This window comes from Carcharodon carcharias, chromosome 14 (assembly GCF_017639515.1).
Source record: "Carcharodon carcharias isolate sCarCar2 chromosome 14, sCarCar2.pri, whole genome shotgun sequence".
In the NCBI taxonomy this organism is placed as follows: domain Eukaryota; kingdom Metazoa; phylum Chordata; class Chondrichthyes; order Lamniformes; family Lamnidae; genus Carcharodon; species Carcharodon carcharias.
In genome coordinates this window covers 122,995,628-123,017,668 of record NC_054480.1, presented here as the reverse complement: position 1 = coordinate 123,017,668, position 22,041 = coordinate 122,995,628, and the positions used below count along the sequence as shown (strand labels likewise).

Sequence of the window (22,041 nt, the reverse complement as noted above, 5' to 3'; positions counted from 1 at the left end):
ATACAAACTAAAGCTTACTCCCACGGACAGCACAGCGCTTACGATCTACGTATATAGCTCAGGCTCCTATTCGTGAACAAATGCAGATTGTATCTTTTGATTGTGTTCTATAACTAAATGCCATTTGCAAGTGGGTAATAGATATGTCTATAACACTAATTTAACTTCACTTTTTAAATACAGCTGAATCTCTTTCTAGAAACCAGGCATGTGCTGTGCTTGAGATTGCAGCAGCCATGAAGGATTGTTGGATCAATCAAACAGTGAGCCCACCTACATTGCCCAATTTGCAATTTTTATTATGGGGATTGGGACTTGATGCTGCTAACATCCTTGATAGTCTTTAGACAGAAGATAAAGGTTGATAGTGGTACAGGTTAAAGGGTAAAAGCTGGACAAATTGACAGCTTACCTGTCAAATGAAGTTGATTTCCAGACAAAATCCACCTGGAAGTTGTGAGTTACTTCAACTGGAGCTCCAACACTGCTGCGGAGTTCAATAGCGATCTCATCCCCATAATCTATACAGGTAGGTTAGAGACACAACACTCAACCTGAGCAAGTCAGGCCTAATAATTCCACACTCAACCTAGAGCTGACCTCAAACACTCCAGAATTAACTAAATCAAGTAACTTTTAAAAATGTTTATGTGCCCACTAAAACTCTCAACAGCTCACTGAACTAGCTGTTCTCAAAGTGCATTTCCAGTTTTGTTTAAGAAAGCCTCATAAGTTCAAATATATTTAGGATCATCAGTTCTCCATCTATCTCCCCAAAATCTGTAACAACAGGTAGTCCGGCCTGCTCATGGAGCATTTAGCAGGGATGGCGCAACAATAGCATGTCATGAAACTATCGTATTTTTCATAATATTATTGTGGTTTATTGTAAAGTAGGTTTATAAGTGTGCGTGTGTGTCTGGTTCTGTGCGATTTAATTGAATTGGAGTCCGATAGACTACAAGGTTGAAATTATCAACAGTTAGGTGTAAAAGGCATTTGAACTGCTAATGAATAAACATGGATGTGGGCAGCATGTGTCGGGTCTGAAGGAAATGTGCATTTTTAGATTAGCGAAGGGGTTGTTTAGGTTTCAAAGGGATGATGTGTGGTTTACAACTAACAAGATAAGCAAGGCCAAGCAGTGTGCTTATTTTTCCCAAAGTACTGTCCATATTGGCAACATAAGAGATTTTATTATGGGAAAAGTAAATTTCCAAAGACATATAGAACGATGGAATTTCCAAATTAAGGAGATAAAATATATAAAGGAGGATGGAAAACTAGATTGGCCGGGGCGGGGGGGGCACCATGTAAGACCTGAAAAGGGCCATGCAAAACAGCCTTGGTGAAGTCTACAGCCACTTTTGCAGAAGTCTGTTGTGTCAGTAGCCTAAGGTGGAGGAAAGCCTTTGGAATTCCACTGTTAAGTGGGCGCATGTGGTAAACTTGCTGGTTTGCCTATTTAAATTAAAAATCTATTTTGGACTGTTGCCTTAAAGAGGTTGTGCAATTGGGAGTCAGGTTAATTAGGGATTTTGGAATTTGTTATAGTATTAAGTAACTATAATCTTATGTATGTGCTTGAAATCTTTTCTTTCACTAATTAATGTTTTGATTTAGTTTTTAAAACCTCTATAAAGGTGTTAGTGGACTCATTACTTCGGAATTAAAATCTTCTCGTAATAAATACAAATTGCAAAACCTTTGTGATAGTGTGGCCAAGTTTCCCTTGTGGATTTGGTCCGCCTGGCACATATTACCTGCCACATCATAACAAGCAGCAATGGAAATTGGGACGGTGGTTAAGGGGCGACTTAATAGATGCCAGGATCATGAAGGCTTCTAGCAAACGAAACAAGGAGAAAACTGTTCCTGCTGGCAAGAAGGTCTATAGCCAGAGTTGAAGTTAATTGGTAAAACATGCCAGAGGACTTAATTTCATCCGCCTAACATTCAACCAAGAGAGAGATAATCTGGAATGAGCAGCTTGCAAGGGCAATGGAAGCAGATTCAATAGTAACTTTCAAATGAGAATTGTAAAGGAAAAAACTGCAAGGCTAAGGAGAAAGAACAGGGGAGTAGTTAGAAACTTGGACTAATAGGTTAGAAGGGAGAAAACAGTTGGAGTTAAGGGGAGTTTCTCAGGTTTGTTAGAAGTGGGTTGTGGTGTCCTAAGGATTCTGTTCTGGGACTACTTCTATCTACTGCGTACATCAATGATTTTGACATAGGGCTAGAAGTGGGCCAATTTGCAAACCTATTAAAATTGTATTGTTTTGAATTTTAAATAATTGAAGATCAAAGGAAGCCGGAAGAAGATATTGATAGGATGGTGGAATGGGCAAAAAAAGTGGACAATGATATTCAATTCATAGGTGCGAGGTGGTACGGTTTTCTAACAAGTTATATTTTGAATGTGGAAAGCTGGGTGACAAGGTAGATAAGCAGGGGAATCTGAGGGCTATGGTTTCATGAGGTAGCTCTTAAGTGAATAATGAAATCCTGGGCTTTATGCCAAGAAGTATAGGATATACAAGTGGGGATGTAATGGTGAATCTTACCAAACCTTAGAATCCCTTACTGTATCTGAATATGTGCAGTTTTTAACTCCACATTATAGAAAACGTGACTGGGGCAATAGATGAGGCAGGACAGATTCACTTGAATTCTTCTGGCATAAGGAAATACAAAAAATTGGAGCTGCTTGCCCTCGAACAGGGATGATCATGGAATGATTTGATAGATGGAATGATTTGATAGATGGGATGGGACAGAGTAGACAGAAAAGACTTTTCAGTGGTTCAGAGGGAAGACCATATTAAATATTAATTTATGAAGAGTGGGAAAGTTTTTAAAAAAAGCAGAGTTATTGAGGCTGTGGGACGAACTAGTGATTGAAATAGAGGCCATGTTAACATGTAAGAACAAGTTAGATAGGTTGAAATAAAAGGGGATGCATCTGGGAACAAGAATGAGGACAAGTGTTTATGAGGCTGATAAACACCAATACAGACTTGGTTGGAGTGGGTGACATGTTTCAGTGTTGCAATTTCAACTTATGTTGGAACGAACCGAAATAGGAACTCATACTAATTACAGAAAATTCCCCCATCACCTTGCGCAGGCAAAATTTGCAGATTGCAGTGGTCAACATTGAAGATTGCATTTCAAAGCAAGTAAAGAACATCATTTTTTAGAACATTTCATAACCTCAAGACATTCCAAGTGGCTTACAACCAATGGAGTACTTATATGATCAGTAATCTGATTTCAGTTTAGGGATAAATATTATTCAGGAGACTGAAGAAGAAAAATTCCATTTCTCCATCTACCAGAATGTTACAGCACAGGAGGCAATCACTCGGTCTATCATGCCTGCTTGGGCTCTTTAAAAGTCATCCAATTAATCCTAGTAACCCTATTTCACAGTAAGCTATGCTTTTTTTTTTGTCCTTCTGGTATTTGTCTAATTCCCTTTTGAAAATTATTGAATCTGCTTGCAGCAGATTCATACTTTCATAGTACCATGGGATTTTTTTTTACTGTCCTTGAGGGAACAGACATGGCTTCGGTTCAACTTCTCAACCGGTAGACAGCATCTCAGAGTGCAGCACTTGCACACACTGTGCACACAGCAGAAGCTTTCCTCATCATTCATATACAAACATTGGAGACTCTTCAGCTGTACAACTGTCAAAGGTTTTAATTGGTAAGATACAAAGGATACTGTCCGGGACTTTGATCACGTGGCCGATTCCTTTCCAAAGAGGTGCCAGATCACCTTTGTAGCGCAGACAGATCTCATCACCCTGCATCAGGCGCATGTCTGAAGAACAAGAATGGAGTTAGATGATAGCCATAGTACACAAGAGCACAGTAACATCACTTCAAACTAACCATGCCCTATTCATGTGCTGCTCCAATGCACAGCTGGCTGACTTTTAGATAGTTGCTTAGAAGTTGCCTACGTTTTACTAAGAGGCCGGCCGAAGTTTATCAATTCAGTTTTTGTCTCCCATCTCCCAAAAGAATTAACGTTTTGCTGAGGTACGGTTACCAACAACCTGTATTTATATAGCATTTTTAAACGTAACAGAACGTCCTAAGCGCTTCACATGTGCAATATAAAATGACACTGAGCCACAAAGAAATATTAGGGCAGATGACCAAAAGCTTGGCCAAAGAGGTAGGCTTTAAGGAATGTCTTTAAAGAAGAAAGAGAGGTGGAGAAGTTTGGAGACAGGATTCCAGAATTTAGGACCAAGGCAGCTGCCAAAGGTGGAGTGCTTATAATCAAGAACGCTCTTGTCACAACTCACTGGGGATAGTGCGCTGTACTATCAAGCCTCACTGCTCCCTGAGCCACGACAAATGTGAAAAATTTGGCCAAACCACCAGATTGTCCCAATTCTACCTAACTGTTTAATTTAGGTTAACAGAATACGAGCAACAGGTTTGTAAACTTAATAAGTAAATAACTGTTTATTGAACAAACCGTTGTTAACCAGTGGCGAAAAAGAAATACGAACTGTTAATTTCTAACACTATCTTAAATCCCTATACACACACAGACAAGACACATAAAACACACAAAAACATGGATTTTAAGGGTTGGATAAAACAGTTCAATAACACCAATCCGGAGTACAGGGTTCGATGGGTCGATTTTAAGCAATGTCTTCCAAATTCCTTTCAGTTCTTGATGACGACACGAGGTGGTCTTCCAGCACTTTCAGTATTTAGTTCACGGGTTGAGAGCTTCTTTTTCAATATCACTAACAGTGGTTTTCTCCTTTGCCTCTTGACAGGGGTTTTCAGAGAGGGAGAGCATGTTATAGAGATATGAGAAGGAAAGCCAGCTAGTTATTATTGTGGAATTACTGGAATCTTCCAGTACCCCATTTTCCACAGGTGAAAGAGGTTCCTTTCAGGCTAGGAGCTATTCAGCTGCAATGCCAGCACAAAACCCTGGTCATCTGGTCAGGAGTCAATTAAAATGCTGTTGTCAGGGAGCTCTCTTGGTCCAGGACTCCTTTACGGCACCATACTGTCTTTCACACACTGTTCCAGGGCTGCAACATTGTATATATATCTCATCCAGTTCCAGTAGACATGTCTTTCAACCTGCAGCCATTGTAATTCCAATCCACAGTTCAACCGAAATAAAAAGATATGTTCCTTACATGCTTCCATCCTTAAGAGATGAAACTCCATTTCAAAAATACATTTCATCATAAGGTATGTGACACATGGACAACAAAACACGAGACTTACCTTCATTCACCCTTCTTCCCCCTTATACAGTCCTCTACAATTTCAGCATTTCTTACCCCTTTAACTTATTTAAGTATTTTACACCCAGGACAATGCATCCATGATCACATTATCTTTACCAGCAATGTGAGCGATCTTTATATTGAATGTTTGAGACAACAGGCTCCATCTAAACTGTCTTGCATTTCAAGTTTTAAACTTTTCAATGAACGCCAACGGATTATGGTTAGTGTGGATTAGTGTTTCTTTGCTGTCATGTCGGACATAAACTTCAAAGTGTTGAAGAGACAACAACAATGCCAGCGTTTCTTTTTCTACTATAGAGTACTTCCTCTGATGTTGATTTAGTTTCTTGGAAAAGTACCCCATTGGTTTCTTTATCCCTAACTGATCATCTTGTAATAGGACTGCACCTAACCCCAAGGCACTAGCATCAATTACCATTTTAAAAGGTTCGGTAAAGTCAGGAGCTGCCAACACTGGTTCAATTATTAAGGTTGCCTACAGCTTTTCAAAGGCTGCTTGGCATTCTGCTGATCGCACCACTTTTGCCTGTTTTCTTAAATTGTGAGAGGTACAGCTATTGTGCTGAAGTCAGGCACAAGCTTCCTATAATACCCACACATACCCAAAATCCTCATGATTTCTCATTTAGTTTTAGGAATGGGAAATTCTATTACAGCATTCAGTTTTGCTGTTCTTGGCAACACGACAATGTGACCTAGGTTAAGTTAACCTTGCTTTTGGCCAGATTTATGACTAAGCTAGCCAACTGCAATTGCTTAAACAGATCCTCAAATTGCTTTACATGTTCTTCCTATGTGTTACTATATATTATGACATCATCTAAATAAACTACACAGTTAGGTACATAAGCTACGACTTGATTCATAAGTCTCTGGAATGTAGCAGGAGCGTTTTTAAACCCAAACAGCCTGACTAGACATTGATACAACCCACTTGGAGTAACAAAGACAGATATTTCTTTAGCCCTTGCCAGTACCCGTCAATAGATCAATTTTCGAAAGAAATGAGGCAATGCCAACCCTATCGATGCAATCTTCTAACCGAGGAATTGGGTACGAATCTATCCTCGTTACTACATTCACCTTCCTGTAGTCTATACAAAATCTATTGGATCCATCCAGCTTAGGAAGCAATATTACCAGTGAATTCCAGCCACTTTGGCTAGGCTCAATCAATTGATTTGTCCAGCATATATTGGATCGCTGTTTCTAACTGAGCTTGTTTTTCCTGGGCTCAACGAATAATTGTGTTGTTTTATCAGCACTGGGTCTGCTATATCAACATCATGTTTAGCTAACGCAGTACATCGTGTGTCCGTACAAATTCCCTTATACTTCTTAAGTAACCTTATTAGATCTTTCCTTGGTCCTTCCTCTAAATATGAGAACAGCGTTTAACTATCCCAGTATTGTCATATTGACTAGTCGAATTGTAGGAGGTTCACTTTGGACACTGTCTACTTCTCCTTCTACCTTGCCCTTACTGTCTCTGTCATCCTTCACTACTCCTACCACCTGGCACACTTGCTCTGTCTTATCGTCGTGTCTGAGATGATATTGCTTCAACATGTAACATAACCGTTTCTTCTTACTACACTCAGGAGTATCTATCAGATAAGTCACTTTACTAACCCCCCTAACTATCTTGTAGGGGCCAATGAATTTCACTTTCAGGGGTTCACTCTGCAAAGGTAATAATACCAATACTTCATCTCTTGCTTGGAACACTCTAGTAGTAGCATAATTGTCTGCCCATTCTTTTATTTTGCCATGGGAAATTTTTAAGTGGTCTCATGCTGCTTTACATGCTCTTGAGAGTCTTTCTAGAAACATGGACACGTAATCCAATGTGGAGGATTCGTCTTTCTGTTTCAGGAACTTAAACTTAATCACTTTTAATGGACCTCCTATTTCATGACCATAGATCAATTCAAATGGACTAAATCCAGTAGATTCATTCGGAGAATCTCTGGTAGCCACTACTAAGAAATCTAATCCTTTGCCCCAATCCTTTGGGTATTCATGGCAATAGGTCTTAATCATGGCTTTGAGTCTGATGGTACCTCTCTAAAGCTCCCTGTGTCTGCGGGTGATAGGTGGTAGAATTTAGTTGTTTGATTCCCAAATTGCTGATTATGTCCTGGAAAATTTTAGACATGAAGTTAGAACCTTGGTCAGATTGTATTTCATTTGGTAGCCATAAGGAGTGGAAAAACTGAGTCAACTTTTCCACTACCGCCTTAGCTGTAATTGTCCTTAAAAGGATAGCTTCTGGAAATCGGGTGGTCATATTCATGATTGTAAGGATATATTGATGTCCTGGTTTCGTTTTGGGTAATGGTCCTACACAAAACTACTAACACCCGACTAAACAGTTCTTCAAAAACTGGTTGGGTATTAAAGGTGCTGATTTGATTATGTGTTGATGTTTATCTACTTCCTGATATGTATGACACATTTTACAAAATTGCACTATATCCTTATAAATCCTGGCCAGGTAAAATGCCTGTATATAGATGCTTGGGTTTTCCGTATTCCTACATGACTTACCATAGGGAATTCAAGTGCTGCTCGCAATATCTCCTTACAATATTTGGGCGGTACCAGTATATGATGAACAACCATTCATTTCTCACATGCAGGTCTGCAAGGGTGACTCCATTTCCTCATCAGAACTGTTTTTAAGATAATAGCACTCCAGAACTCCTTCCGCCTCAGCTTCAGTGTGAGCTGACTGTGCTAACTTGTTTAAGTCTGGATCTGCTTTCTGAGCTTCAATTAATTAAGACATGCCAAACACTTCCTTTGAATTATCCTCATCCTTAAAGAAAGTTTTGGCTACTCTAACATCTGCTTGTGATATTACTTTGACTTCCAGTGATGGACTTTGTTTAGCCATTGCTCTGGTCACCAGACACGATGGAAAAATACCAGGTACTTGTTCTTGTAGCTGCTCCGTCTCTTTAGCCTCTCTCGGACTTTCTGTAATTATGGGCGAAGCTGTAACCATCACTCCTGTCAAATCATTCCCCAGGAGTAAGTCATCTCCATCCACAAGTAATTTCTTAACCACTCCTACAACCACTGATTCACACAACAAATCACACTCCAATTTCACTTTGTACAATGGAATTGATATACTCTCCACTTATTCCATTTACTAATAATTTAGCTTTCATTGAACTCTCTAAAGGGAAAACTAGGTCCTTCTCCAGCAAGAGAGTTTGAGTAGCTCCTGTGGCGCTTAATGTAGCTATGAGTTTATCTGCATCATTTGATGAAAAAGGGGTCATCTATCCTTCGGAATAAAAGCATTGATATTTCTCATCCACCTTATTCACTTCACCTGCATTCACAGCAGAGCTTACCTCCAGACCCTTATTTGTAGTTAAAGCTACAATTTGATCCGTGACATTTTCTTTGAGTTTCCTTTTTGGATTCACTCTTACAAACTCCAATAAGTTCCATGGGCTTCCCTTGCAACTTCCAGCATTCTGAACAAATGTGTCCCACTTTACTACAATGGCAACACTGGCCTGAGTTTCACCTCCACCCTAAGTATCTTCCTTCCTGATCTGGGGTGGAGATCTCAAGGTATCCCCAGCTATCCATTCTTTACCCTGGCTACTTGCCTTCCTTTCGCTCCCCCACTTTCTATCCTTTTCAAATTTATGGGGATGATGGAAAAAAAAGATTTAGTTTATGGATCAACTCAATCGTCAGCCATTACTGCTGCCTGTCTAGCAATTGCAACCCTTTGGTCTTCAATATGGGTTCTTATTACAGAAGGTAGGGAATTTTTAAATTCTTCCAAGAGAATGGTTTCTCTGAGAACTTTAGGTAGATTCAACTCCTAATACTCGTATCCACCTGTCAAAACTACTTTGCTTAATCCTTTCAAATTCAATGCAAGTTTGCCCAGGCTATTCCCTTAAATTTTGAAACTTTTGTCTGTATGCTTCAGGGACCAACTCATATACACTCAAAATGGCCTTTTTCACCACATCATAATCCCTAGAAGTCTCCTCTGACAATGAGGCATAAATTTTCTGTGCTCTACCTGTCAATTTGTTCTGCATGGGCAATGTCCAGTTTTTCTTTGTTCAGTTCATCTGTTTAGCTATCTTCTCAAATAAAATAACGAATGCTTCAACATCCCTTTCCTCAAATTTTGGAAGAGCTTGCACAAATTTAAACATCTCCCCACCTGGGCTCTGATATGGAAATAAGTCCTGTCCCACCTACTGGTGTCTCTTTTTTCACTGCCAGCATTCTAAGATGGAATTCTCTCTTTTTCTCCTTCCTCCTTCTCTAATTTCCTTTTAGAAATTGCTTTCTCTCTCCTGCCTTTCTGCCTGTTCCCTTTGGAATGCCCGTTCTCTCTTTGCTGCCTCGAGTTCCAATTTTTTTTATTTGCAACTGAAAATGAGCCCATTCTATTGAACCACCCCTTGGAGAACTCAGACTCTCAGGTATTCCTTCCAATTTCAAATGTTGTGCCATCTCTTCGATTATCTCTGCCTTACTAGCTTTGGCAGGCAATCCTACTCTTAATTTACTTGCCAATTTGATTAACCTAGCTTTTGGGATCCCTTTTAAAATAGTCAGGGACATCTCTTCCACTTACAGGAAAGCTTTAGCAGTTTCCAGTGCCATCTTATGTTTGACAATACAAACCTGGTAGTTCCTTTTAGCTTTTTACTTACTAAATCTACACCTAAATCGTCATTGTCTTTTGTTCCAAAATATCCCAGAGAGCCCAAACTTTGTCATGACTCACTGGGGATAGTGCGCTGTAATATCAAGTCCCACTGTTCCCCGAGCTGCGACAGATGTGAAAAGTTTACCAAACCACCAGATTGCCCCAATTCTACCTAACTGTTTAATTTAGGTTAACAGAATACGAGCACCAAGTTTGTAAACTTAATAAGTAACTGTTTATTGAACAAACTGCCATTAACCAGTGGCAAAAGAAAGAAATATGAACTAATTCCTAACACTAACTTAAACTCTACCCCCTTCTTAAATCCCCATGCACAACAGACAAGACAAATAAAGCACACAAAAACAAGGATTTTAAGGCTGGGATAAAATAGTTCGATGGGTTGATTTGGTCGATGCCTTCCAAATTCCTTTCAATTCTTGTTGATGATACAAGGTGATCTTCCAGCACTTTCAGTATTTCGTTCACTTGCTTTTTAATGTCGCTGACAATGGTATTCCCCTTTGCCTCTTGACAGGGGTTTTCAGAGGGGAAGCATGCTATAGAGATATGAGAAGAAACGCCAGCTAGCTATTACTGTGGGACTACTGGAATCTTCCACACATAGGAGAAAGATGTTTTAGGTCTTGTTCCTTTCAGGCTAAGAACTATTCAGCTGCACTGCCCTCTCAAAAAACTTTGGTCACCTGGTCAGGAGTCAATTAAAATGCTGTTGTCAGGCAGCACCCTTGGTCCAGGACTCCTTTCTGGCACCTTCCTGTCTTGCATGGCACACAGTTCCAGGACTGCAATGTTGCATATATCTCTTAAAGTGTTCCAGTGGACACATCTTTCAACCTGCAGCCATTGTAATTCTAAGCCACAGTCCAACAGAAATAAAGAGATATTTTCCTTACGTGAAGAATTGGAAGAGTGAAAAAATCTCAGCTGTGGAGCTGGAGGAGTTACAGGAAGAGGCCAGGCATTGGAGAGATTTGAAAACAAAGATGAGCATTTTAAGATCGAGGTGCTGGTTAACCAGCGGGGCAGCAAACAATTTTTTTAAAAAAATTTCTTTCAAGAGATATGGGCATCACTGGCAAAGCCATCATTTAATGATTTAATGCCCATCATTTGCCCAGGAGGTGCTGGTGAGCTGTCTTCTTGAACCGTTACAGTCAATGTTGTGTAAGTACACCCAAACTGCTGTTAGGGAGTTCCAGAATTTTGTCCTAGCGACAGTGAAGGTATATTTCCAAGTCAAGATGGTGAGTGTCTTGGAGGGAAGCTTGCAGACAGTGCTGTTCCCATGCATCTGCTGCCCTTGCCCTTCTAGGTGGTAGAGGTTGTAGGTTTGGAAGGTGCTGTCGAAGGAGACTTGCTGAGTTGCTGCAGTGCATCTTGTAATGGTACACATTGCTGGCACTGTGCTTGGTGATGGAGGGAGACAGTATTTGTGGATGGGGTGCCAATCAAGCAGACTGCTTTGGCCTGGATGATGTCAAGCTTCTTGAGTGTTGTTGCAGCTGCACTCATCCAGGCAAGTGGGGAGTATTCCATCACACTCCTGACTTGTGCCTTGCAGATGGTGGACAGGCTTTGGGCAAATTGATATAGCGAGTGACAAGGTATTAGAGGTGCTGGCAGGCTTAAAAGTGGACAAATCTCCAGGTCCAGATGATTTGTGTCCCAGACTGCTGAGGGAGGCAAGGGAAGTGATTACAGGAGCTCTGACCCAAATTTTTAATTCCTCTCTGGCCACGGGGGAAACGGGGAGGTGTCAGAGGACTGGAGAACAGCTAATGTGGTTCCGCTATTTAAGAAGGGTTGTAGAGAGAAGCCAGGGAACTATAGGGCCAGTGAGTCTCACGTCAGTGGTAGGGAAACTACTGGAGAAAGATTCGCTTCTTCAGAATTATCTCCACTTGGAAAGGCAAGGTTTGATCAGGGATAGTCAGCATGGCTTTGTCAGAGGGAGGTCATGCCTAACAATTTTGATTGAATTTTTTGAGGAGGTGACCAGGTGTGTAGATGAGGGTAGTGCAGTTGATGTAGTTTATATGGATTTCAGCAAAGCCTTTGACAAGGTCACACATGGGAGACTTATAAAGGCAGCAAATACACATGGGATACAGGGTTATTTGATAAGGTGGATGCAAAACTGGCTTAGCTGTAGGAGGCAGAGGGTGATGACAGAAGGATGCTTTAGTGACTGGAAGCCAGTGTCCAGTGGCATACCACAGGGATCTGTGCTGAGTCCCCTACTATTCATCATTTATATAAACGACATAGATGACTATGTGTGGGGGGAGGGTTAGTAAGTTTGTGGATGATACAAAAGTTGGCCGGGTGGTTAACAGTGAGGTTGAGTGTCTTGGGCTACAGGAAGATATAGACGGGATGGTCAAATGGGAAGATAAGTGGCAGATGGAATTTAACCCTGAAAAGTGTGAGGTGATACACTTTGGAAGGAGTAATTTGACAAGGAAGTATTCAATGAACGGCATGACACTAGGGAGTTCTGAGGAAGAAAGGGACCTTGGCGTGTGTGTCCATCGATCTCTGAAGGCGGAGGGGCATGTTAGTGGGATGGTGAAAAAGGCATATGGGACACTTGCCTTTATCAATCGAGGCATAGATTACAAAAGTAGAGAGGTCATGTTGGAGTTATATAGAACCTTGGTGAGGACACAGCTGGAGTACTGTGTGCAGTCTGGTCGCCACATTATAGGAAGAATGTGACTGCACTGGAGGGGGTGCAGAGGAGGTTCACCAGGATGTTGCCTGGGATGAAACATTTAAGCTATGAAGAGAGGTTGGATAGACTTGGGTTGTTTTTGCTGGAGCAGAGAAGACTGAGGGGCGGCCTGATCGAGGTGTACAAGATTATGAGGGGTATGAACAGGGTGGATAGGGAGCAGCTGTTCCCCTTAGTTGAAGGGTCAGTCACAGGGGGACACAAGTTCAAGGTGAGGGGCAGGAAGTTTAGGGGGGGATGTGAGGAAAAACATTTTTACCCAGAGGGTGGTGACGGTCTGAAACGTGCTGCCTGGGAGGGTGGTGGAGGCGGGTTGCCTCACATCCTTTAAAAAGAACCTGGATGAGCACTTGGCACGTCATAACATTCAAGGCTATGGGCCAAGGGCTGGTAAATGGGATTCGATAAGTAGGTTGGTCAGGTGTTTCTCACGTGTCAGTGCAGACTCGATGGGCCGAAGGGCCTCTTCTGCATTGAGAGAGTCTGTGATTGAGTCAGAAAGCAAGTAACTTGCCACACAATTCCCAGCCGCCTCTGACCTGCTCTTGTAGTCATTGTATTTATATGGCTAGTCCAGTTCAGTTTCTTGTCAATGATAACCCCAGGATGTTGATAGTGGGGGATTCGGTGATGGTTTGATTCTCTTTCTTGCTGGAGATGGTCATCGCCTGGCATTCGTGTGGCACAATGTTACTTGACACTTATCAGTGCAAGCCTGAATGCTGTCCAGGTCCTGCTGCTTATGGGCATGGACTGCTTCAGTATGGGTGACGGGTGAACAAGATTTGTGGTGAAATAGAAACAGAAAATGCTGGAAAAACTCAGGTCTGGCATCTGTGGAGAGAGAAACAGAGTTAGTGTTTTGCGTCCAAATGAAGAGGATTCACACGAACACAAAACATTAACTCGGTTTTTCTCTCCACAGATGTTGCCAGACCTGCTTTTCCAGCATTTTCGGTTTTTATTTCACCACAAATCTTGTTCACCTGTTACCCATACTGAAGCAGTCCACGCCTATGCACACTGATAAGTGGAAGTAACATTGTGCCACACAAATGCCAGTCAATGACTATCTCCAACAAGAGGTAACAAAGGCATGAATGAGGATTTCATCAGAAGAACTGTGGCAGGGGTGGAGTTAATGATGTTACGGAGGTGGAAACTGGTGGTCTTAATATTGGCGTGGATATGTGGTTGAAAGTGTGTCTTGGGGTCACATGTGATAGAGGTCGCAAACAGTTCAGCCTCAGAAGGTTGATAGGAAGAGAGATGGAAAACAAAAATAAAGATACCTGGAAAAACTCAGCAGGTCTGGCAGCATCTGCGGAGAGGAACACAGTTAACGTTGAGTCCGTACGACTCTTCAACAGAAGTAAAAATAGAAAAGAGGTGAAATATAAGCCGGTTGGTGGTGGTGGTGGGTGGGACAGGTAGAGCTGGATAGAGGGCCAGTGATAGGTGGAGATAGCCAAAAGATATCAGACAAAAGGACAAAGGGGTGTTGAAGGTGGTGATATTATCAAAGGAATGTGATAATTAAAGGTAGAAAGCAGGACAAGCAAAGGACAGATAGCCCTAGTGGGAGTGGGGTGTGGTGAAGAGAAGGGATTGAAATAGGCTAAAAGGTAGAGATAAAACAATGGATGGAAATACATTTAAAAATAATGGAAATAGGTGGGAAAAGAAAAATCTATATAAGTTATTGGGGAAAAAAAGGGGGATCGGAAAGGGGGCGGGGATGGAGGAGACAGTTCATGATCTAAAATTGTTGATCTCAATATTCAGTCTGGAAGGCTGTAAAGTGCCTACTCAGAAGATGAGGTGCTGTTCCTCCAGTTTGCGTTGAGCTTCACTGGAACAATGCAGCAGGCCAAGGACGGACATGTGGGCATGAGAGCAGGGTGAAGTGTTGAAATGGCAAGCGACAGGGAGGTCTGAGTCATGCTTGCGGACAGACCAAAGGTGTTCTGCAAAGCGGTCACCCAGTCTGCGTTTGGTTTCTCCAATGTAGAGGAAACCGCATTGGGAGCAACGAATGCAGTAGACTAAATTGAGGGAAGTGCAAGTGAAATGCTGCTTTACTTGAAAGTGAGTGTTTGGGCCCTTGGATGGTGAGGAGAGGGGAAGTAAAGGGGCAGGTGTTGCACCTTCTGCGGTTGCATGGGAAGGTGCAGTGGGAGGAGTTTAAGGCGTAGCGGGTGATGGAGGAGTGGACCAGGGTGTCCCGGAGGGAACGATCCCTGCGGAATGCCGCCGGGGGGAGGGTGAAGGGAAGATGTGTTTGGTGGTGGCATCATGCTGGAGTTGGTGGAAATGGCAGAGGATGATCCTTTGAATGCGGAGGCTGGTGGGGTGATAAGTGAAGACAAGGGGGACCCTATCATGGTTCTGGGAGGGAGAGGAAGATGTGAGGGCGGATGCACAGGAGATGGGCCAGACACTGTTGAGGGCCCTGTCAACCGCTGTGGGTGGAAAACTGAAGAGAGATGGAGATGGAAAGGGAGCAAAGTTAGCAGCAGGGACCAAAGACAATGGTTCCATGGATTCTGGGTGCCATCTAACACGAGACCCATGATTCATGAGATTCCAGTTGTTTGGTAGGTTATTCAACCAGAACAGGCAATGCCATTGACCTCAACCAGCACATGTTTCCAATAGGGAAAGATGGATATCAAAGAGCAGAAATACAGATGATTTCTCTATGTTAATAGATAGCATGGATCTCAATCTTACTGGAGGCAATCTACTGCTTGCCCAGCAGAGATCCAAGTGATCTCCCACCATTCTGGTCCTCATGTTCAATAAAAAAAAATTCAGTAAGGGATTAGCAGAGCAAACTGATCAAAAATTAAACTGGCCATGATCCAGCTCAACAGAATTTCAAGGCAGAAGTGCTTCTTTTCCCAATTACCAAAATCTGCACCTCCCAAGATGCAATTCTTTCAATCTGTATGGATTAGGGGTGTCCGTTTTTAGCCAATTAGGTTGTGGAAACAGCTGACCTGGGAACTGTTGGCCTTTGAAAGTAATAATTAGTGACTATCCACAACTACAAACAAGTGTCTCTGCAGTCCACATCGAGTGTGTGCCTATAATGCAGACAATGCATTCACAGCACCTTCTTACCAACTACTCTCTGGAATCCTGTTTTGTCAAGCAATGGGTGTGTTCTTGGGTGGGTCACATGTGAAGTAACGTACAATGCTAAGAATTCTAATTGTTCCTTTTGCACTGTTCTCAGACACTGATATACACTGTCTGCAGTATCACTCTTACTCAGTGCTGCACAACATTCAGCTTTGTACCTCTGTACTTAAACATATTTTACACCTGAATGAAAAATACACTTTATACATTATATGAATGTTACACACAATTCACTTAACATTTCTTGCATTTTATTTTCATAACAACAGACACTATACGAACAGAACGCTGTCTGGGACCTCTATGACATAGATTTACTCATCAGCAATAACCAATTCAGGAGTTTATCACTTGAGCTGTTGAGGCTTGCCAACTCCTGAAGTAAACAACACTACACCCAACATTCCTTACTCACTATCTTCAATCAAGTCAGAAGCCAAAACCGATCCTCTGCACCTCTCACCATTCCCCAGTGTGGGGCAGGCCCTGCTCTATATGGCATTATTCCATTTGCTGCCTTCCTCTGAAGGTGCAATATGATCATAATATTAAGTGCAAATGCCTTACAAAACAATTGGGATTGATCTGCCAATACACCAACTGCTCCATTTCTTTTAATTAGAAAAAAAAATATGTAAATCAGCTCCATTTACCAGAGTCTGTCTTGGGCAAAGTGAAGTAGGCAATCCTTTTCTTGTTCAGGCCCAGGTCCCATCTCACAGTGATATTGTCCTGAGTCTAAAATTAGAAACAGAATTAAACTCATTTATTGGTTCAAGCAGCGAGATAATTAGCTGGATATAAAAAGGAAAGAGTTAGTTAGATTATTCACTGTGCTGGTTATTAGAGGGACACTCCAGCCTTAGTACTTAAACACAAAGGGAAAATAGCAGTAACCCTTGCCCACAGGATCTAATTAATCTCTAGGGCATATTTTTGAAAGTTTGTACATGTAGATGATGATACAGGCTATATAGATCAGCTACTCCAGGGCTCAATCCTTTAATTAGTGCCTCCAAATCACTTTATGCCTTGTAGAAATTGAATGATGCTGCGGCGAAATACCGACAAGGTGCGGCCATCCTGCCCATGTGCTCACAGACAGGTAACCACAGACCGAATTAAAAAGTGGACAGTGCTTTTGAACTTTGTTGGTTTGACAATAATAAGGTTAAATAAACTGGAGAATTCCTTGCACAGCATAAGCTTGCTGCTTCATATTTGGTACCAGTATGGTGATAAGCTGCTCAGCATCGTTGTCACTTCTATGTTTGTCCACCATAAGCTCCCTCTACAAAGTAACGCACCTTGATGTAACAAAGTCTATTCAGGCCTCATTAATAATGTGTATAATCTGCACAAGCTCAAATTTAAATGCATCAGAATTAATTCAGCAGCTTGGGTTCCAGTAGCTTTCTTGCATGAGGGAATCAGCACATGATTTTAGATAACGCCAATTCTTATTTTGGAATTGTGCCTTAATATATCAATGCCATTAACTTTACACAGTTCAGTTAAAGGGGAAGATTATAGGAAAGAGAAGTTGAAGTTCTATACCTTGGGCTATTATTCCATGCTAGAATTACCAAGCTACTCAAATGGAATGGAGGACCAATAAAGGCGACGCAGTCTGACCAGTACCAAAAGGTAAATCCTTTACTGAATATGAAAGTAGAGAAGTCTTGCTACAACTGTAGAAGGCATTGGTGAGACCACACCTGGAGTACTGTGTACAGTTTTAGTTAACTTACTTAAGGAGGGATATACTTGCATTGTAAGCAGTTCAGACAAAATTCAATAGGTTGATTCCTGAGATGAGGGGTTATCTTATAAGGAAAGGCTGAGCAGGTTGGGTGTATATGCATTGGAATTTAGAAGAATGAGAGGCAATCTTATTGAAAAAGGTTCTGAGCGGGCTGACAGGGTAGATGCTGACAGGATGTTTCTCTTCATGGGGGAACTGGGGTGGGAGGGGGTGGGTGCAGGGTTTAAAAATAAGGAGGGGTCTCATTTAAGAAGGAAATGAGGAGAATTTCTTTCGGAGAATCATTAGTCTGTGGAATTCTCTTCCCCAGAGAGCAGTGGAAGCTGGATCATTGAATATTTTTAAGGCAGAGTTAGATAGCCTCTTGATTTACATGCAGTCAAAAGGTATAGGGGGCAGGGAGGAAAGTGCAGTTAAGGCCACAATCAGATCAGCCGCAGTCTTATTGAACAGCGGAGCAGGCTTGAAAGGCCAAATGGCCTATGCCAGCTCCTATTTATGTTCTTATCCCTCAACTTTCTGATCCACCCAGCCCCAAAATTAACTATTCAATTCTCCCTTACATTTTTCCACACCGTTTGTCCAGTGGTAGTTCTCTACCCCCAGGGTCAGAGGGTCATGGATTCAAGCCCCACTTTAGATTTAATCACATAATCCATGCAAACACTCAAATGCAATGCTGAGTGAGCACTGCATTGTCAGAGGAGCAGTCTAGTCGCAATTAGCCTAGACAGTAAGAAACAAACCCAAGACCCGCTGGGCTGTTTGGTTCAGCAATTTTTTGGGTAAACTCAATGTACTATGGAGGTAGCCTTTTCCAGGATTCCTCAGTAGCCAAAGGCAGGTAATCAGCTGCCAGACACTTTCACAGGGAATGAGTCTCAAAGGAACTTAGAGCTAAATTTAGCTCGGTTTAAAAAAATCCAAGAAATTTTTGCAAATATGCATTTTTGGAGCAGAGGCTCACTCTGCATTATACCTGTGACTCCTTTAACTTCTTGTCATAGTCAGCCTCCAGCTTGACCAGCGGACCAAAGATGTTCTGGTACTGATAGGCATCTTCATAACGAAGGAGTACATGCTGGGGCTCTTCATCCACTCCAGGCTTCTCCAAGTCCTCAAGGGTAGCAGAAGGATTATCCTAAAGAGAGAGAGACCCCATTACACAAGCCACATTAAAGAGAGGGTTATTGAGGGATTGGAAATATACCCATCCTATTTTAGATTTTGACATTTCAACTTTTAATTTCTGAAGACAAACTAAATTTGTGGTCAACATTTTGATTAATGGTACACTGACATACATTACAGTACAGATCAGCTGTAACATTCCCATTTGGTAATTCCATGTTCTACAATTATCTGGGAGTTTCTCCCCGATTTCAGTGACTGATGCCACACATACTACCAGCCTGTTACATGAGACATGAGTGCACTCTCATCCTCCACTAGTCCCACATGAGTCTGAGGAGCTGGAATCACACAAAGCATGAGTGTGCAGACTGTATACAAACTACTCAAGGTCAATTCTAACAGAAGCTGGTATAAGAGCTACCCTAGCCACTGTCCTTGGACACTATTCTACAGCTAAGCAGCCAGTGTACCAGTAGAGGATACAGTGAGCTTAATTGGCACAGATTTAACAACTGGGAAATCAGTTAACAAGGAATCAGAAGAATTTCAGGCCTTCCAGAATACAGGACAACAGATCACCAAAGTTCTGATGACAGGATTGACAGCTGTGCAACTTGCAACTGGCGATACTGTTTCATCTGAATACTCTGGTTCCAAAATTACACACACTTCTTGCACTAGATTGGAGTCAGTTAATAACAACCTGCCCATTACGCAATGCATACCTTCCAGAGTTCCTCCAGCTTGTTGATCTGCTGTGCTGTAATCTGACGGGCTCGCAGTTGCTCCTGCTCTGAAGGAATCTTCACCAGCCAAGACAAAAAGCAACGGTCCTGGATTAGTGGCTGCCACTGTGAACTATCCCAGTTGATATCCTTCAGGCTGCTCTGACTGGCACATGGTTGTCTGTGGAATAAAAGCGATTACATGTAACATTTTTAAATTGCTTCTAGCTTCTTCCAAAGGCACAGAGCAAGGAGAATGAGATAACTCTTAATAGAAATAGATTGAACTGAATCAAAGCAGCCTTTGATAATGGTAAGATTTATCACTGCAGAGTAGACCAACATTGTTGCTTTGTCCCATTACTTTGACAGGTTGGGCTTGCCACTGATTGCTCAACTTCTAAATTTCATTTGTTTCTTTTCCACAAAATGAGTTTAAGTGAACACTATTTCCCAATAACATGGCAGTATTAATGTTTCAGATGAGATATTGAGCTTGTGCATCCAGACAGTACAAAATGTTGCTAAGAGACAATCATATGAAAACACACTGGTGTTTGTCTCTTAATTCACTTAAAATTATAACTTACAACTGCAGAACTATTTAAGAATTAAATTTCTATTTTTCAAAGGATGAAGAAATTTGCTCTGCATTTCTGTCTTCTGTTCTTAGTATAGATTTCCACATGACCAGTAGAAATCCACATATTTTAAACTGACTGATAGAAGAACTGGCAGTGGAAAGATGAAGGAATTCTGGATCCAGGGACTGTGCAACTGTAACTTGTGGCTTTGGGGCTGGACGTCAGGTTGGACCAGGTGAAACAGCAATTATATTTTTCAATTTATTATACCTCAACAAACCATTCAGACCAGGGGCTTTATCATCAGCTTGATTAGTTAACTCCATATAACTCCTTTTTAAAATTTAAGATGTGGTTATATCATCTCTAATGTCATCTTCTGACATTATGCCAACCTAATCTGTCTTCCTGGATCTTTCCTGGTCTTGTAGTTTAGCTACTAATTGCCTTATCAGAGCATAAATTAGCTATTAGCAGTTTAATCTTTTAACCCATTGCAGCTTCAGACCAAGCTCACTCACCTGCATAGCAGCACCACCACAGAGTCAGCCTTGGCAGGGATGAAACCCAAGAGGAATACATTCCTGCAACCACAGTTGTAACACTCCAGAACAGTCTCTCCCAGTGGCCCATCTTTGTGCAGAGTCACTTCCTTGCACTTGGCTCTCACCAGATGGTTAACAATATGGCTGCAAGATCAAAATAAGGTTGGAATGAAATCAGAGGACATTTAGACAACTTGAAGATCAAAAAGCAAGCTCTTGTCCAGCTGACAGTCAATACTTTTAACATCAACAAGAGGCTAAACTGACGCTCCACTTGGACAGCAAAGGAAGTGAACTTGAACTCAGTGCCTTTCATACCTTCAAAGCTATCAAATATTTCTGAAACATAACCACTTATGCAGCCAAGCAGAGCTGCCAAACTACAAACAGAAGGTTTCAATTAATAAAGAGTTAAACTGTTCATGATCATATTGGTTGAGGGATTAATCCAGGACGCCAGGGAAAACTTCTCTGCTCATCTTCAAATAGTGTCATGGAATAATTTACATCCATCAGAACAGGCAGAAGCTCTATTTAGCAGCTCTTTCGAGTGACAGCACCTCTGACAGTGCAGCATCCCCTCAGTAGTGCAATGAAGTGTCAGTCTGGATTATGTGCTTCAGTCAAGATGATGCCTTCAGCTCATGACCTTTAAGAGGTGAGAATGCTGCCACACAGGCACACTGACATGAAAAGATGTTTTCAAGTATACTTCACCATCATTAACATTTAAAGGGACACAATAAGGCCTCATTATAATAAACTTGTTGGGAATAAATAGGTTTGGTATAGAAGAATAGTTCAGTGAATTACTCAATGCTTAGCAACATCTCAACAGTAACTCTGCAGCTCCAAGATATATAGAACAGAAAGTTAATTTAATCTCTCATTTCATTATTTCATTGCCTTTGAAAGTTTCCATTAATATCAGTAAATGAAGTGAATCCTTTCCATAATATTTAATTTTCCTATGCCCACTGCAGCAATAGTGATCTGGTAGCTCAATCGACTCTGAGCATCTGCCAAAAAAGAAATCAATAATCTTCCAGCACTTATGGTAGCACTGCATAAAACAATTAACATGTAGTGCTGGAATTTTCATTTCATGGCAGATGAACTGCCAGATCAGTTTATTCAAGTTGTCAGCGATGGCTCAGTTGGTAGTACTCTTGCCTCAGAGTCACAAGGTTGAGCACAAAAATAAAGGTTGACATTCCAGTGCAGTATTGACAAAGTGCCATTTTTCGGACGAGTGATTAAACCAAGGCCCTGTGATCCCATGGCACTATTTTGAAGAGGAGCAAAAAAGTTTTTCCCAGTATCCTGGCCAATATTATCCATCAGCCATCACCACAAAACAGGTTATCTGTTCATTATC

General features: G+C 41.5%; 1 protein-coding gene across 4 annotated transcripts in view; it reads right to left on the bottom strand.

Moving 5' to 3' along the window:
* Positions 1–22,041, bottom strand: part of upf1 (UPF1 RNA helicase and ATPase) — a 106,574-nt gene that overhangs the window by 35,499 nt on the left and 49,034 nt on the right. For 2 of the 4 annotated variants that reach the window (XM_041203882.1, XM_041203881.1), the window contains exons 4-9: positions 20,640–20,807; positions 19,535–19,715; positions 18,655–18,816; positions 16,564–16,648; positions 3,722–3,829; positions 413–521 (exon numbers count right to left, since the gene is read on the bottom strand). In XM_041203882.1, coding sequence (XP_041059816.1) covers positions 413–521; positions 3,722–3,829; positions 16,564–16,648; positions 18,655–18,816; positions 19,535–19,715; positions 20,640–20,807 — 813 coding nt within the window. The remainder of the gene's footprint in view (positions 1–412; positions 522–3,721; positions 3,830–16,563; positions 16,649–18,654; positions 18,817–19,534; positions 19,716–20,639; positions 20,808–22,041) is intronic. The other 2 variants (XM_041203884.1, XM_041203883.1) reach the window with 1 other exon arrangement.